We start from the raw sequence: 17,245 nt of genomic DNA, 5'->3' as shown, positions 1-17,245 counted from the left end.
CAAGTCGCGCAAGGTCCAGTCCCCTCCTGACCCACTCTCAACGCCGGTTCCCACGCACACCTGTGTGCTGATCTCCACCTACTCCTTCAGCTTCTAAGGGTCCGCCCCTGGGGCCTCCCTGTTGTCTCAGGCCACCTTCTCTGAGCAGCCCCCGAGCCCACTTCCGCCAGGTCCCAAGCCACACAGCACTAGTATTTGTCATACCCTCAAATCTGCCTCATCCTTCTGCCTCGTTAGACTTAGGGTCTGGGGCTTCTGCCGGATCACAAGTCCTCAGGCTGCGCGCCGCGTGGGTGGTTTTGGGGTGCAGGAAGGGGCGGTGGCCTGGCACTGGGTAGGGGACGAGGGACATCTCATATCCTGAGGGGCTTTGGTCGCTGAGTTCCGGACGTGCCATGGGCCTTGGAGACGCCGAGAGCGCAGCCCGGCGCGCGCCCCTCTGGGCCCCAACTCCTAGTCCTGCAGTGCTCGCTCCTCTACCCGCGACCCCCTCCTCTCGGACCCGGGGCGGAGCGGGGGTGGGGCCTGGTACCATGACGTCACCTCGCCTATAAAAGGGTTGCGACGCGGAGGGGCGGCTTTGTGGAGCGCTGCAGCGGGTGCGCTGGGCCCGCAACGAACAAAGGAGTCAGCGTGCCGGGGACTGCACGCCCGCCGCCACCATGCCCGCCAACGGCACGGCCGAGGCGGTGCAGATCCAGTTCGGCCTCATCAACTGTGGCAACAAGTACCTGACGGCCGAGGCGTTCGGGTTCAAGGTGAACGCGTCGGCCAGCAGCCTGAAGAAAAAGCAGATCTGGACGCTGGAGCAGCCACCCGACGAGGCGGGCAGCGCGGCCGTATGCTTACGAAGCCACCTGGGTCGCTACCTGGCGGCTGACAAGGACGGCAACGTGACCTGTGAGCGCGAGGCGCCAGGCGCCGACTGCCGCTTCCTCATCGTGGCGCACGACGACGGCCGCTGGTCGCTGCAGTCCGAGGTGCACCGGCGCTACTTTGGCGGTACAGAAGACCGCCTGTCGTGCTTCGCGCAGAGCGTATCGCCGGCGGAGAAGTGGAGCGTGCACATCGCCATGCATCCGCAGGTCAACATCTATAGCCTGACCCGCAAGCGCTACGCGCACCTGAGCGCGCGGCCGGCGGACGAGATCGCGGTGGATCGCGACGTGCCCTGGGGCGTCGACTCGCTCATCACGCTCGCCTTTCAGGACCAGCGCTACAGCGTGCAGACGGCTGACCACCGCTTCCTGCGCCACGACGGGCGGCTGGTGGCGCGTCCTGAGCCCGCCACCGGCTACACGCTCGAGTTCCGCTCCGGCAAGGTGGCCTTCCGCGACTGCGATGGCCGCTACCTGGCACCGTCGGGGCCCAGTGGCACACTCAAGGCGGGCAAGGCCACCAAGGTGGGCAAGGACGAGCTCTTCGCGCTGGAGCAGAGCTGCGCCCAGGTCGTGCTGCAGGCGGCCAACGAGAGGAACGTGTCCACGCGCCAGGGTGAGTGGCGGCGCCGCCCGCCTTCTCCCCGCACAAAGCTCCCCCGCCTCTCCTGGCCCGGTTGCCTCCCGCCCTTTCTCTTCCACGGCGCCGCGCCCCGTGCGCCCTAGCAGCCCCTGTTCGCCATCCAGCCCCAGGACGTGCGTCTCGCACCCGAAGGAGGGGGTGAGGGGTGGGGCTCTGTCCATCTTCCAGCGCTGCCGCACTCCCCACCGCCGGCGCTGGAGTGGGGGGGAGGTCCTTAGGCCCCGCGTGCGAGCTGCCTGGTGTGGCACCCCCAGAGTCCCCGTTCAGCCACAGTGTCTTCGCGCGATCCCGGCGCTGGGGAGGGGGCGCCTCCGTCCCCTTTCTCTTCCCCTCCCCCCCGTCGGTGGGCTGGGTCACTCCTCCTCCTCCTGGTTGCCTTTTGCGGGCGGGGCTAGGGGATAGGCCAGCGGAGCCTTTGATCCCGCGGGGGTGGGTGCCTCCAGTCCCTGTACATTCCCACTCCTCCCAATGCCAGGTGGGGTCTACTCTGCGGGGAGGTTGGTGGGATCGCCGCGAGAGGCTGCCCTTCCCCCAGCGCCGGCCCCGCGCTCGGGGCCGCGGCCTTTGTGAGCAGGGGGGCGGGCCGCCTAGCAGGGCCCTCCCTCGCCCCCTTTGTCCTCTCGGGCGCTGCAGATGGGGAAACCAGATGCGCGCGTGGGGGAGGGCACTGGCGCTCTGTGGGGCCCCACGTCGGCTCCAGGACCAGCGCCCGGATCCTGAGCAACCCCCAGGAGATGGCCACCCCCTTCGCGCCTCGGGCCCTGCCGGCGTGGCGCGGATGGCTGCCAGCCAAATACCCCGCCCTACGGCCACGGGTACCTCCCAAGGGGCGCGCTTTGCCCTTCGGGCTAACGCAGGAATGGAGAGACCCTAGTCTAGCGCTCGGGGAAGCTCTCTATCGAGTGAATCTACCCCCAAGGACTCCCGCCGAGAACAATTGACTGCAAACCCGATCGGTCTTCCCCAGGACTCCCACCGGCCTGGCCATTTCCGACCCGCTGCTGCTTGCCAGGAGCGAGCTGAGCGCCCTGCTTTCTCTTAGTTATGACTCTCCCTGCAGGGCGATTTCTCAATTTCTAGGATTCTTCCTTCTTTGAGGTAGCAGCGACCCCCCCTCTCTTTACCCTGCAGTGGCTTTTCAGGGCTCTTGCCTCCCAGAGTTGGAGGTTGGCCCCAGCTGCTGGAGACAACTGGGTGGGTATCTCCTGGGTTCTAGAGTGGGGAGGTCCCCTGGGCAGGCTGCCCCCATCTGGAGACCCCTCCCCCAGGCCTTCATGGCCGTGGGGGTGGAGATGGAGACCTGGGTACGATAATTGGTACTTTTTACCCATTCTAACCCGTTCCGATCCAGATGTGCCATCTTACAGAGGAAAGGTATCTGTAAAGGCCCAGAGAGGGACACCATTAGCCTAGGTTCACACAGATAATAAATATCGTTTGGAACCAAATGAACTTACTTGGACCATGCTGCCTTCCAGGCAAATCACTGAACTTCCTTTGGAACTCAGTCTTTGCTGGGTGAGGTTTTATTCCTGCCCTGTCAGCAAATGTGAGCACTGGCTAAATTGTGGGGCATGTATGATGAACAAATGGGGGTGTGTGCTTGGAGCCTCTACTGGGAGGAAATGTGATAAAAATTCCAGAGGTATCAGGAAAAGATTGCGGTGTCCCAGGTTAGATGGGAGAAGGTGATCCACCTAAGCAGATGTGGAGTTGGGGACAGACGGGTGGCAGAGTAGTATTGCAGGCAGAGGAAACAGGCTGTACAAATGCCCGGAGACTGGTGGAGCCTTGAAAGCCAGCTCCTGCTGGAAAGAGGTGTGTCATGTGGGAAATGGGCCTGGTGGGACCCAGGGCCTCCCTGGGGTAGATGAGGCTCCTGGGGCCACAGAAGGAGCAAAAAGTGCCTGCTGGTGTCCTTGGCAGCCCAGCGACGAGCCTGGACAGGTACTCCCTTTCCAGTTAGTCTTGCAGCATCCTGATTCAGTCTGACCAGGCAGGAGGAGGGACCACTGGGGCCTGGAGACACTATTACTCATCTTTGAGTTTAAAGAGGGGTAGGCCCCGGATAGAGGCTTTGGGATAAGGTTGCCTTGAGTTCTTTTTTTTTTGAAGTCCTCTTCTTGTTACCATGTTTGCTGACCCCTGGGCCTTCTTGGGGTGGGATGGCAATTCAGAAGGACCAGCTCCAGGGAATTTGGAAACCTACGGAGGGCAGGTCTGGGAAGGTCATGTTGGACAGGCCTGTGCTTCATGCAGACGTTAGGAATCGCTGGCCTGGAAGCTGAGGATGTGACTCATCTCAGCCCTCACAGGCTGGATCTAGGGAGCAAGTTGCATCCTGTTCTCAGTTTCTCCATCTGTAAAGTATGGGCTCCTGGTCGCCCCACCTCAAGCTCGAGGCTGGCTTGACCACTAGAATGAGGGTCTGATACCACCTTGACCTGCCCCTGGGTGGGCTCCTCGGGACCCTTCTGCTCTGGTTTTAGGCAGCCCCTGGGCGCTGCCATGCCAGTTTCCTGCTTAGACTCACAGTGTCAGTAGCTTCTCTGACTGGCTACTGTCTCTGACCAGCTGTGCTTCACGTAGCCCACACCCCATCTAAGACCTGGCCTGGAGCCTGGCTCAAGTGCTGTGTTAGATGTTGGCTTGTTGGGGTGCTGGTCAAGCTGGGCTTTGCAGGATGTGTAAGAGCTCTTTGGAAGAGACAGGGACAGGAGGGATTTGACAGGGTCCTGAAAGTGTAGACAACAGAGGAGGGGTGACTAGACTTTGCCAGGTCCCTTCCCTAAGTGGAATAGGCCAGAGTGTATGTGCATATTTTGAATAAACTCAAGGGGATTTGGGGAACCTCTGAGACAGCTTGACTAATCTAAGGCCTGAGGGGAATGGGAAGCCATGGAGGGTATTAGGGGAGGGGAGTGCCCCCTCTGGAAGGCCATTTTGGACAGGCCTGGGAGGCGAGGTCTGAAGGGTGTGGGTGCTGTGCTTGTCACCCTGGTTCCCTTGAGGGAGATGTACCCTTGGGCTCAGTTGAGCAGCCCCCGCTCCTCAGGGCGCCTACGAGCCAGTGACTAAGGTTTTCTATGTCGCTATTGCTGAAAAGAAAAATCCCGAAGAAAACCATGTTCCCATAGAAACGGGGCTCTAATTAGAGACTGCAAGGCCAAATGGGGTTTTTCCCATCTGGGCCCTGCCTTCAAGTCTGGAGAGCTTGTAGGGTAGGAGACAGCTCTTGTCCTTCACCTCTTTCCTGGGTGGCTAGGAAAGGCTGGAGTGTTTGGCACCAAGCCCCTAAACAAAGTGGGGAGAATGAACCCTTTTTACAGGTGGGGAAACTGAGGCAGAGTGAAATGGAGGCACTTGCTGACAGTACCTGATGCTCCTTTTGGTACCTTAGTGGGCCTGCACGGGACTTTTCAGCAAATCAGTTTGAACACGAAATGCAACCAACTGATGATGTTGAGACCCAAGCAGAAGGTGTTACTGACTTCAGCTGAGCCTCAGTTTTTTCTTCTCTAAAAAGGGGTAGCAGCCTTCTGTTATTCATTACTGTTATCGTTGTAAGGATTGAAGTCATGCAAGCACTGGACTGTGAATCACAAGGTCAGCAGTTTGAACCCACCAGCCGCTCCTCAGAAGAAAGATGAGGCTTTCTGCTCCCGAAAAGATTTTGAGAAGCTCTGAGTTGGAACCAACTTAATGGCACTTAACAACAGCAAGTCAAACACTCTCACGTGACACTTGTGTCTTCTTCATTCATCACACTTGATGGCTTGCCTGTTGCTATGGTGCTGGAAGCCATACCACCATAGACAGGCTTCAGCAGAGCTTTCAGGCTCAGACAGACTAGGAAGAAAGACCTCGCAATCTACTTTTGGAAATTAGCCAATGAAGAAACCTGTGGATCACCACAGAACATAGTTGGATATAGTGCTGGTAGATGAGTCCCCTAGTTTGGAAGACCATCACAATACACAGTGGCCGCAACAGTGGACTTGAGCAGACCAACGATCATCAAGATGGTACAGGATTGGACGGCGTTTGTTCCACTGTACTTGGACTTGCCATTCAAGTACAACTAACAGCATGTCAAGTTCCTACTAGTGTTCAGTAACCGTTGTTAATTAGGCTCCATTGAGTCAGTTCTGACTCAAGCCATCCTGTGTTATGTGTTGTAAGCATCAAGTCAGTTCCAACTCATAACGATCCTGTATAGGATTTCAGAGAGTAGCTGATGGGTTTGAACTGCCGATCTTGTAGTTACCAGTCCAGTGCTTATCCTGCAGGGCCACACCAGAGATAAAGTCTCACAGTCCGTGCTTCTAAGGAGCATTCTAGCCATACTTCTCCCGAGATTTGTTCTTCAACACCGTATTTCAGATGCATCAGTTTTTCTTTGGTCTTTTGTACTAATTGCCCAACTTTCTCATGCATATGAGGCAAATGAAAATGCCATGGCTTGGGTCAGGCACACATCTTTGTGTTACGCGGTAACTGTAGGTTTTCCTGAATGTGCTCTCAGGCAGGCTGGTACAAGCCTGGCTTATTGGCAAGGCTGTGTTTGTCATCACAAGTCCTCTGTGAGCCCCAGGGCTGGGCTAGAGATTCAGTCTCTCATTTCTATCCTGTTCTTCCCCCAAATCCAACAGAGCCCAGGAGAGTGACCCCTTTTCCTTCTGTCTGGAAGCTAAGAGCACCCCTGTCTTATCTGCTGCTGGGGAGGAGTGCAGGGGTACCCCTCTTGTCTTTTCCCTTTCATCTGCTGTCACCTGGCCCCTTCCCATGAACTATGTGGTCAATAAGGATTGGGACCACCTAGAGTGGGTTTTCTGGCCAAGAGAGGGAAGGGACTGACCTAGTGCCGGGGTTGGTGGTGGTCCCCTGTAGATGGGGAAGTGCAAGAAGTGGGCTTACCTCACTGGTGGTCTCTAGTGGTTCCTGCAGTAGCGGGGGTGGGGCAGTTGCCTGGTTTATGGAGACCTTGGCTTGGGAGGATGTGGGCAAGGAGACCCCAGCCCTGCTCCTATTCTTGGTGGTGGATCATATGCCCAGTGGGCTCCTTCCCCGAGTGATGGTGGGCTGGCCGGCTCACAAACAGAGTAATCTCAGGTGATCCATGTCTACAAGTGCACAGGTGGAGGGTTGGTGGGGGACGGGATGGTAGGAGGGCAGAGCAATCCCCCTTCCCCCAGAGAACCATAGGAGTCTTTCTTCTGTGTGACCTTGGGCAAGGACGCCCTCTCTCATCTCTCTCTGCCAAGTAAGATGACCATTTGTATCCCTGGGCACTGTGATATGGAGGCTTGAGGTGGGGTCAGGGGGTGGCTGACACCCTCAGGCCTCTGAGTGATGGTTATAGAACAAAGGATGAAGCATCCTCCTGGCTGACCAGCCTCAGTTTTCTCATCCTTATAATCATTTGTGGATCAGACCATTGTGATCCATCGGTGTTTGCTGACTTGATTTTTTAAAGTGGATTGCCAGGCCTTTCTTCTACTGTCTTAGTCTAGAAATTCCACTGAAATTGATGTTCAGCATCAAAGGAACACGCAGCCCCCACTGACAGATGGCTACACATGAGGTGACTTGGCCAGGAACTGAACCTGCATCTCCCACATAGAAGATCAGAGTTCTACCACTAAACCACCGTTGCCTCCATTATAGATTGCATATGTGGGCATGTGCCTACATGTGTGCCTATACATAAACTGCAGATCTCTGTGTGCCTATCAGCGTCGAGATCATATGCACAATTGGGATATTGTACAGGCACATGGTGTGGTAGCAGAAAAGGTCAGAAGGATGTTCCCCAGCTGTGGTTCTCAGAGTGGAGATGGGGATACATGGCGATTCATTTCTTCATCTTTATTCTTTGGGTTTTTTGAATTTTCTGAATGGAACATGTGCTAGCATAGGCTTTGCTCTTAACCCCTACACATACACAGGCGCAGGGAGGGTATACTGAACCCCCATCTATTTACCCTGAGGTTTATTTGGATGTGGGTCCTATTACCTCCTCTCTTCCCTCCCTTCATCTGACGGTTTTGGTTTATTTAAAGCACATCCCTGACATCATCTGCCATGGCATCTCCAAATGCTTCCATATGTCTCTCTAAAAAAACGAGGCCACGATTTCTTACATAACCACCCCTCCATTAGTAACAAAGCCCTAGTATCCAATCCCAGGCCATGTGCGTGTGCCTCCACTGGCTCAGGCTGCTTGAAACATTTTATTATGGTTTAGGTGAAAATTTTCAATACAGGTCTGTTTCCCATTCAACAATTCATACTTAGATTGTTTTGTAACATGGCTTACAGTCCCCTTAATGTGTCACCATTTTCCCATGTCCCCTTCTTGGGATCTCCATTTCTACTCTCTCAGCTTTTTTCCTGCCTTTCTGCTGCTTGCTGAATTTTACTTTGGGGGCAAATGCTATCCTTTTGGTCTGGTGCAGTTGAATGTTCTGAGAAGCATGTTACTACTGTTCACTGCCCATGGGCTATTGTTTAACTGTAGGGTAGTCGCCAGGGTGGGTTCTAAGTTTGAAGGGTGAAGATTGTCTGTTTGCAGTTGGCTTGCTCCAAGATAACACTTCTGTGGTCAGATGAGACTTGCAAAAAGATGTAGTGGCCTTGGGCCTGACCTGGTCCTTCCCATGTTAAGCCCAGTCCTTGGTCTCTGGACGCAAGGCCAAGGGGCCCAGTAGCACATGGAGTCTGCATCTCTGTGTGTTCGTGTGTGGGGTTGGCCAGAATGAGCTTGGGTGTTTTAGGAAAAGAACAGAAATTCCTTGTCTCACGGTTCTGGAGGTGGAAGTTTAAGATCAGGGTGCCGGCCTGAAGCTCTGAGGGAGAATTGGTCCAGGCATTCATCTCTGCCTCCTATATAATCTTCACCTCCGTTATCACATGTTTCCTCTCTGTGTGTCTGCTCTTTTATAAAGACACCGCTCAGTTGAGATCAGGACATCCCACCCCACCCCCCAGACCTCATGTTAATGGACAACATCTTTGAAGACCCTGTTTCCAGGTTCTGGGATTAGGTCTTGAACTTAGCTTTTTGAAGGGCCTAGTTCAGCCCTCAGGGTGGGCACGGGAACCCTCGTACTACCTCAAGTCTCTCCCCCCAGGTATGGATCTATCAGCCAATCAGGATGAAGAGACCGACCAGGAGACTTTTCAGCTGGAAATTGATCGAGACACCAAAAAGTGCGCCTTCCGCACCCACACGGGCAAGTACTGGACACTGACAGCAACCGGAGGTGTGCAGTCCACTGCCTCTACCAAGTGAGTGTCCCCCGACCTCCACAGCATCCCCGTTTCCCTGGCTGGTTTGTTCTGCTCAGGGACGACCCCCTGACACTATCTCTGCCACCCCCAGGAATGCCAGCTGCTACTTTGACATCGAGTGGCGTGATCGGCGTATCACCCTGCGTGCGTCCAATGGTAAATTCGTGACGGCCAAGAAGAACGGGCAGCTGTCGGCCTCAGTGGAGACAGCAGGTACACTGCTACACTGGGGGGTCTGAGCACATCTGGGGTCTGCTGTCCCAGGGGTCCCCTGGTCATCCCTACCTCCTGCTTCGAGGCTCACTGTCCTCTTCCACCCCTCTTGGAACAGGGGATGCTGAGCTCTTCCTCATGAAGCTCATCAACCGGCCCATCATTGTGCTCCGGGGGGAACATGGGTTCATCGGCTGCCGCAAGGTCACTGGGACACTGGACGCCAACCGCTCCAGCTATGACGTTTTCCAGCTCGAGTTCAACGACGGTGCCTACAACATCCAAGGTAGGTCTTCCCGGGCACTGCTGGGTGGGGGCTGTCCTGGCCAACCCGGGAAAGAGAGGGTGGGAGGCTAGCAGGAGGTGGAAGGGGAGACTGAGGTCCTGGAAAGAGGGGTGTGAGTACACATGGACATATCTGAGGAGGGGGACGAGTCTGAGGTCTGGCTTTGGATCCAGTGCATGTGCAAAAGACCTCAATTCCATTCCAGAAGCCACGATGGGAGGGAGGGGGAGGGGGGCAGGGAGGATGGCCTGACGTGCCTCTCTCTCCCCAGACTCCACGGGCAAGTACTGGATGGTGGGCAGTGACTCCTCGGTCACCAGCAGCAGTGACACCCCTGTGGACTTCTTCTTCGAGTTCTGTGACTACAACAAGGTGGCCATCAAGGTGGGCGGGCGATACCTGAAGGGGGATCATGCGGGTGTCCTGAAGGCGTCGGCTGAGACCATCGACCCAACCACGCTCTGGGAGTACTAGGTGCCACCCTGTCCCCGCCCCACAACCCAGTGCCCTGCGACTCCAAGGGCTCCCCTGCTCCTGACCCCCGCTAACTCTCTTCTCTAGGTGGGCTCCATGCGGGTGTCGAGCCCCTTGCCTTTCAAACTGGAAACCCCAGAAAAAAATGGTGCCCCCAACTGTCACCCCTGTGGCCCTCCTGGGCGGGTGAGTGGATGTGCCCAGTTACCGTAGGGAGCGTGGTGGGCCATGGGGTCCTCCTCTTCTCTGCTGCGGGCGAGGCTGGCACCTCTTCCTTCTGACCTCAGACAACTCTGAGCCTTATTTCCCCAAAGTGGCCAAGAGAAATGGGGGCTGGGAGGCTCCGAGTCTTTGGGCATGGTGGAATCTTCCGCCCCACTCCTGGACCCTCTCCCACTGTGCCCCACCCAAAGCTGCTGGGGGCCCCTCTGGGTGTTGTCCTGAGCTGAGCCCCTTTGCACAGAGGGGCCAGCTCTACCGCTGCTTGTCTGCTGTGGTTGGGGCTCGCCACTCTGCCTTTGGATCTAATCATTTTTTTTCACCCTGGCCTGACTGGAAGCAGAAAATGACCAAATCAGTATTTTTTTCTTAAAAATGAAGTTTGTTGCTGGAGGCGCCCTTGGCAAGCATGATTCGTTACCAAGGGGTCTCTGGATGGCTGGTGGTGGACAGGCGGGTACCCCAAGTCCAGAGACTCTGCCTCCACTTCTCCAGGGGCCTCTCTTCTGGGCCTTTCCCACCCCCCTGGGCATGGCTGGTCTGCAGCCTCAGCCCCATGGCAGGATCGGTGCTCCACATGTATGACTGGAATCTTCTGGAATCCTGGGGTCTCTGGGGCCCATGGAGCCAGTGCTGCTCTCTAAGGGGGTGAGCTGCCTGGGCCCCCTGGCTCCCACCCCACCTCGCTGCCCGTGCCAGCCCCTCCCACCGCTGTTTGTCTGCCCTGCATCTCACTCTGGGTGTCTTGGTCTTTTATTTTTTGTGTCATTTGTATAACCCTCATTGCCCATGATAGTAGCGTCAAACTGGAAAGAATCAAAATAAAGGAATAAGAGTCCACTGTGCTGTGGCCCACTGTGTGTGTCTTGGGGGGGAGGGGGGGTGGCGGCGGTGCAGGCAGGTAGGCAGGCAAAGTTGGCCTGCAGGAGGCCTGGCCATAGCAGAGGTGGTTGTGTTCCAAAAGTCTACCAGGAGCCAGGGGTGGATGTAGTGGGGAGATGGCTGAACCTGAGGTTCCCACTGAGCTGTCCCAGTGTTAGTGTAGTCTGAGCAGGCATCTGCCTGAGGTGAGTCCCTTGTACCTCGTGCCTCAGTAGTTAGAATTTAGAGCTTACAGATCACGTGAACAGATGCAGATGGAGAGGAGGTACGTTTGGCCTCAACAACTGCACCTTCACATGGAGTGCCCCTCACCTCTCCTGTGTTAACAAGTGGCCTTGTGCACTGTCCCAGAGCTCCCAAGTCTTCCACGCCCCCACCATCAGCGTGATTGGCAACCACAGGCTGCTGGTGTACCCAGGGATGGGATGGAGTGGCCTTGGAGGGGACAGACCCTGGGAGGAACTGGAACCAGACGGCCTCAAGCTAGAAGCCAGGCCAGTGCCTCCAACAAATCCAGGCCTCTAGACCCAGGTCTGGAAGGGAGAGGAAGACAGTGAGGAAATTTCTAGATAATGTGCAGCCAGCAGGGACTCCTGGGTAAGGCGTCCTGGTGGTGCAGTTGTTAAACCCTTGCCTGTTAATTGAAATGTTGGTGGTTGCAGCCCACCAGCTGCTCTGTGAGAGAAAGATGAGGCAGTCAGCTTCAGTAAAGATTGTTATGAAGTAACATGGAGTCGGTTCTGACTCACAGTGACCCTGTATAGGGTTTCTGAGGCTTTAAATCTTTAAGGGAACAGGAAGCCTTTCCCTGCATAGCAACTGGCAGGCTGGACCCACTGACCTTGTGGCTCGCTGCCCAGTGCCTAACATACGGAGCCACTGTGCTTCCATCAGTAAAGATTTGTTAAGTGCCGTCAAGTCGGTTCCGACCCATGGCGACCCTGTACAGGGTTTCCAAGGCTGTAAATCTTTATGGGAGCAGAATACCTCATCTTTCTCTCGAGGAGCAGCTGGTAGTTTCGAACTGCTGGCCTTAAGGTTCGCAGTCCGCTTTGTAACCACTACACTACCAGAGCTCCTTCAGTAAAGATTACGACCTCGGAAACACTTAACGACATTTCTACTCTTCTGCAGGGTTGCTATGAGTTGCCATCACATGATGGTTCACAAAAACATTGCCCCTGCCCATTTTACAGAGCAGGAAATGCCTTCACGGAAGCTACACCCAGGCCAAATGATCCCAATCCCGGCCAGCCCTGCCGCCTTCCCACTTAGCTCTGTTCTGATTGGCGGATGATGACGAAGCTGGGAAGTTGACCTGTGATTGGTGGTCCCAGACAGATAGTCATCCTAGACAATCTTCCAGGCTATGGGGTGGGGACCCCCCTGAAGAACACCCCACTCCCCCTGATGTGCCCACAAGGCCTCAACCATGCCCATGGGGTATGCCCATGGGGTGTTCAGTCATGAGCTGATTTGGAATTTCATTAACTCCCCAAAAATGCTGCTGAGCTCTGGGTGCCTACCACTTGTCTGAGAGGCCCATTGTTGTGGGGGAGACACTCCAAACAGCAGCCTTTTATGAGCTGGAGGAGGACCTGGTCAAGTTGAGTGCAAGAAAGTGTATCCAGGTGGAGAGAACAGGGAGGCAAAGGAATGGCAGGTGGGGGTGGGGGGATGGCCAGTAAGGCGGAAGGATCTGAGGAAGAAGGTGGATTGTTTCCTGGTCCATGTGGAAACACTGAAGCATTTTGGGTAAGAGTGTGGACTGTCCCATGAGCACAGGGACCCCAAGACTCAGGCTCACCATTTCCTGGCCTTGCCTGACCTCATGCCACACACAAATACACATGTACACAAGACATACAGAGAGGCAAACACATACAGGTGTGTGATACACCTGCTTACAGGCATGTATACATGAGAACACAGACATGTTCACACATAGACACAGGTGCCCACAGACGTGATCACATGGACACACAGACAAGGTCACAGATAGCCACGTATACACAGACATGCACACACACAGCCAGTGACCAGGAATAAGGCCTTAGCACGTACATTTACTTTGTTCCAACCTGTTGTTGCTGAGTGTCATTGAGTCGGCTCTGACTCAGCGCAATCCTATGCACAACAGAACAAAACACTGTCCAGACTTGGGCCGTTCTCACAGTTGTTGTGGTTGGGCCCATTGCTGATGCCTCTGTGCTGATCCATCTCATTGGGGTCTTCCTCTTTTTCACCAGCCCTCTACCAAGCATGGTGTCCTTATCTAGGGATGGGTCCCTCCTGATTATATGTCCAAAGTATAAGAAATGAAGTCTCGCCATCCTGGCTTCTAAGCATTCTGACTGTACTTCCACCACAGACTTATTTGTTCTTATGAAAGTCCACTATGTTTTTAATATTCTTCGCCAACACCATAATTGAAAAGCACCGATTCTTTTATTCTATGTTCTTCCTTATTCATTGTCAATTTTCACATGCATATAAGGTGATTGAAAATACTACGTCTTGAGTCAGGTAAACCTCAAACTAGTATCTTTTACTCTTTAACACTTTAAAGAGGCAGCAGATTTGCCTAATGCAATATGTCATTTGATTTATTGACTGCTCCTTCCATTAGTGTTGATGTGGATGCAAGCAAAAGGAAGTTTTTGACAACTTCAATCTTTTCTCCATTTATCATGATTTTATTTATTGACCCAGTTGTGAGGATTTTTGCTTTCTTTACATTGAGGTGCAATCCATACTGTTCTGATCTTCATCAGTTTCAGAGAATTTGATTATGATGTCTTGGTGATTTTTTGGGGGGATTCTGTTTGGCGTTTGCTCAGCTTCTTGAATCTAATCTTTCATAATGTTAGGGAACTTTTCTTCCAGCAACTCTTTGACGATTTTCTCTGTGTGTTTTATTGCTTCTTCCTGTTCTGGAATCCCAATCACCCATAAATTATTCCTCTTCATGGGATTTCACATAAGTCTCAGGCTTGCTCTTGATTTTTATTCATTCTTTTTTCAGATAGTTCTAGCTTACTAGTATTGAGAAATTTATCTTCAAGATCACTAATTTGAGGTTTCCACTGATTCAGATTTTCTCCTTTGTCCTTTCAGTGTATACTCCATTTATGAAATCTTAGTATTAATTTTCTGGATTCCTATGACCAGGTTTTGTGTTATTTCAAAAGTTGCATGCAGTTTGTCTGTTTATTCTTGTAGTGTTTTCCTAAATTCTTTTAATGTTTTTTCTGTGTTCTCCTTGCTTTACTTGATTTTTTTTTTTTTGTCATTCTGTTGAAAGTACCTAAATATCATTCTTTTGAATTCTTTCTCAGGTAGTTCCATGATCTTTTCTCCTTCAGAAACTGGTTCTGGCTCTGCATCTTGGCCATGTGTTGGAGAGACTCTTGTTTCTTTGTGTGAGCTAAAATCTTCTGTAGTCTCCTAGACATTGTGGTGTTGTATTTGTATTAAATTAGTGGTTATCTGTTGGAATGTTCTTAGGCTCTCAACAACTGTGTCTTGGTGGATGTGATTAGAGAATGGAAACTTGTGCACCATTTTCCATTTGTGCAGATCAGTTTAGGGCGGGTTTGGATGGTATTGTCTGATGACTGTAGAGGGTAGGGTTGTGGCTGAGTTGTATGGGCACAGTTGCTGTCTCCTATCAGGTGGGGCAAGAGGAGAAAACACACACAGGAAAACAAAATAGAACAAACAAGCAAACAACAGTGAAGAAGGAACCTAATAGAGGAGAAAAAAATAGGCAGCAATAAGGACAAAAGAATGTAATAACTAAAAAGAGAAAAGAGGGACAGGAAGATAGAACTGTATGAGAAAAATAAAAGGGACAGGAACATAGAACTGTATGAGAAAAATTAGAGGAAGATGAAAAGAGAAAGCTACTAGAGAATAGTTAAGAAAAATCAAGAGAAAAAAAGAAGAATGAGGAACAGAAGAAAAATAAAAACAAGTGAAAATCAAGGAAAATCAAGGAAAGGGAAAGAGGAAGAAGGAGAAGAAAGAATAAACAAACAAATAAGGAAACATCAGGACAAACCCCCCTTCAAAACTGAAACTCAAAGGGAACACATGAGCAGGCATGTAAGCTTACTAGTGACCACATTGGTCTACTGGTGAGTGGAAGAGGGGGAAAGGCAGCAGTGAAGAAATGGGCTGAGTTCAACCATGTTCCATAGATTTCTGTTGACCTGGAAATGAGAGATGATTGAAGTGTGGTGAGATCTGGGAACTCCTGGGCCCATGGACAAGGACATAACCATCAAGGGTTAGAGCTGAGAGTGAAGCATCCAGCTGATATGAAGTGAGGGGAGACACACAAGAATGTCCAAACTTGCAATAGTACCCATTTGTCCTAGCCTTGATGGTTTGATAATCAGATCTCGACTAGAGGAAGATAAAAAAGACGATTTTTGATACAGGAAACGAGAATTGCTATAATTTGATAAACTTGACCTATACTTATGGATGTAGTAGCTCAAAATACCAACGAGAGGGAAGGAGTCTTCACATCATGTATCAATCCTATCCCCTCTATTTACAGGGTAGATAGGGATGGGCAACTTAGACATTGGCTGCCTAAAATGAGGGGTTGATAAAGGCATGAAGTGAACGGCTTACAGGTTTTCAAGAGGGAGTTTACTTTAACAGTGTGTGGGAGAAATTAGAGTCCTCATTGAATAGTTTTCATCTTGTCTAGACCAGTCTGGTGAAAAGAGATGGGGATAAGATTCTTATGATTCAATAGTGAGAAACTGTTATCATGATGACTATCACAACTGTAAAGGTAGAAGTTTTATAACAAAAACGGAGGAGTAGTCAATCTTACAGTCCAGGAACAGAGGACCCTAGGACTATCAAGGGAGAAGAGCATGAGCGGGATATGTGACCCTATCCAGAGAAGCAGCGACACCAGAGATGGAGGCAGAGATGAGGACATGGAGAGAGGGAGCAGCTGAGGACTCTAGACTCATGGAAAGAGAGGGACTGAGTGCTGGCAGCCAGGAGGTAGGCTTGCAGAATGTGCCCTTTGGTGGTGTAGATTACTATATATGCTTGAGTGTTTTTGTGTATACCCCCTTACCCCCTCCCAAAACAAAAGAAAACAGGGAATGGAAAAAAAAGGAAAAGAAAAAGAAATAATGAAAGGAAAAATAAACTAAGAAAAAAACTGGTGCAGTTGTTTGACCCAGAGAGGAGAAAACTGGGGGCTCATGCTGGTCAAGGAACTCATGAGGTAGGTGGAAAAGGGATGTGACAGTGGAGTTCCCAGGCCTAGATAGAGTTCCTATAGGCCTAGGTGTTGTCTATGTTCAGGGCACCCAGTCCTTAAGTAGTACATGGAGGTCCTTCAGGTTGCTGGTTTGTGTGTCAGAACCAGAGTGCATCTGGGGGCAGGGTGGCTGATTATGAAGGTTTCTGCTAGTCTCATTCTGACCTGAAGACTCCATGGGTTCTACAGATATGGAGCAGAGCTTGCTTAAGTCCAGGTGTCAAGGTGGCACCTCACACTGGCTGAAACTGCAGCTCCAAGATCCTAGAGAGCAGGGTTATTGCTGAGGGTAGATGAGCATGGAGGCCGGCAACACCTCTGTTATCCAGGGGAGTGATTTCCGTGTTGAGTCACTCCATCAAGTCAACATTTGTGTCTCTCCAAAGCTCACAAAACTTGAAGACGGTCCTGTTGGGTCTGGTAGGCAGATCAGGTAGTCTCTTTCTTTTGGCCCCTGCTCAGCTTCACTTCCTAGGAGGTATTCAATCCATTTCTCTAACCTTTCCTCTGAAGCTCAGGGTTCTAGGATTGTCCTCTGTGTCGAGTCCATGGTACTTTTAATATTCTTCTTCAACACCATAATTCAATTGCTTCAATTCTTCTATGGTCTTCCATAAGCACTCCTGGGAAAATTGGATTTCCACACGCAGAAAATTTAAACCAGGACTTATGCCTCACACCATACAAAAAACAAATTCAAAGTGGTTTAAGGACCTAAATGTGTAAACTAAAATCATGAAATTCTTAGACTAACAGGCAGCGGTAATGTTGTCATTCATGCTTAGCTTTTCATAATGAATTGTCTAATATAATGACAAAAGCACACATAGCTAAAGACAAAATAAATGGGACTTCATAAAAACGAAAAACATTTATGGGAAATTCCCAACTGAATGGACAATCAGATGAACTTGGAGTGGCTAGAATAACAGAAGATATTTCTTGAAAAAAAGACCTACAGGAAAAATATAAAACAACATAGGCAGACCGACTGTTACTACAAGAACAAGCAACTTGCTTGCCCAATAAACATCAAGGCAAGTGGTTGGGTCCCCTCAGTG

The 17,245-nt window shown here is 51.8% G+C and overlaps 1 protein-coding gene across 2 annotated transcripts; it reads left to right on the top strand.

Annotated features, from left to right (window-relative positions):
* Window positions 1–654: 654 nt before the first annotated feature.
* On the top strand, window positions 655–9,787 carry FSCN1 (fascin actin-bundling protein 1). 2 transcript variants are annotated; one of them, XM_006859774.1, is made up of 6 exons: window positions 663–790; window positions 854–1,494; window positions 8,655–8,811; window positions 8,906–9,027; window positions 9,146–9,313; window positions 9,585–9,787. In XM_006859774.1, exons 1-6 carry the CDS (start codon window positions 663–665, stop codon window positions 9,785–9,787), a joined length of 1,419 nt encoding a protein of 472 aa, XP_006859836.1. The 2 variants fall into 2 exon arrangements, with proteins under 2 accessions (XP_006859835.1, XP_006859836.1); XM_006859773.1 differs by having other exon boundaries at window positions 655–1,494.
* The last annotated feature ends 7,458 nt before the right edge of the window (window positions 9,788–17,245 follow it).

Source organism: Chrysochloris asiatica, unplaced genomic scaffold (genome assembly GCF_000296735.1).
Source record: "Chrysochloris asiatica unplaced genomic scaffold, ChrAsi1.0 scaffold00034, whole genome shotgun sequence".
Lineage (NCBI taxonomy): Eukaryota > Metazoa > Chordata > Mammalia > Afrosoricida > Chrysochloridae > Chrysochloris > Chrysochloris asiatica.
This window is presented reverse-complemented; position numbering and strand designations above follow the sequence as displayed.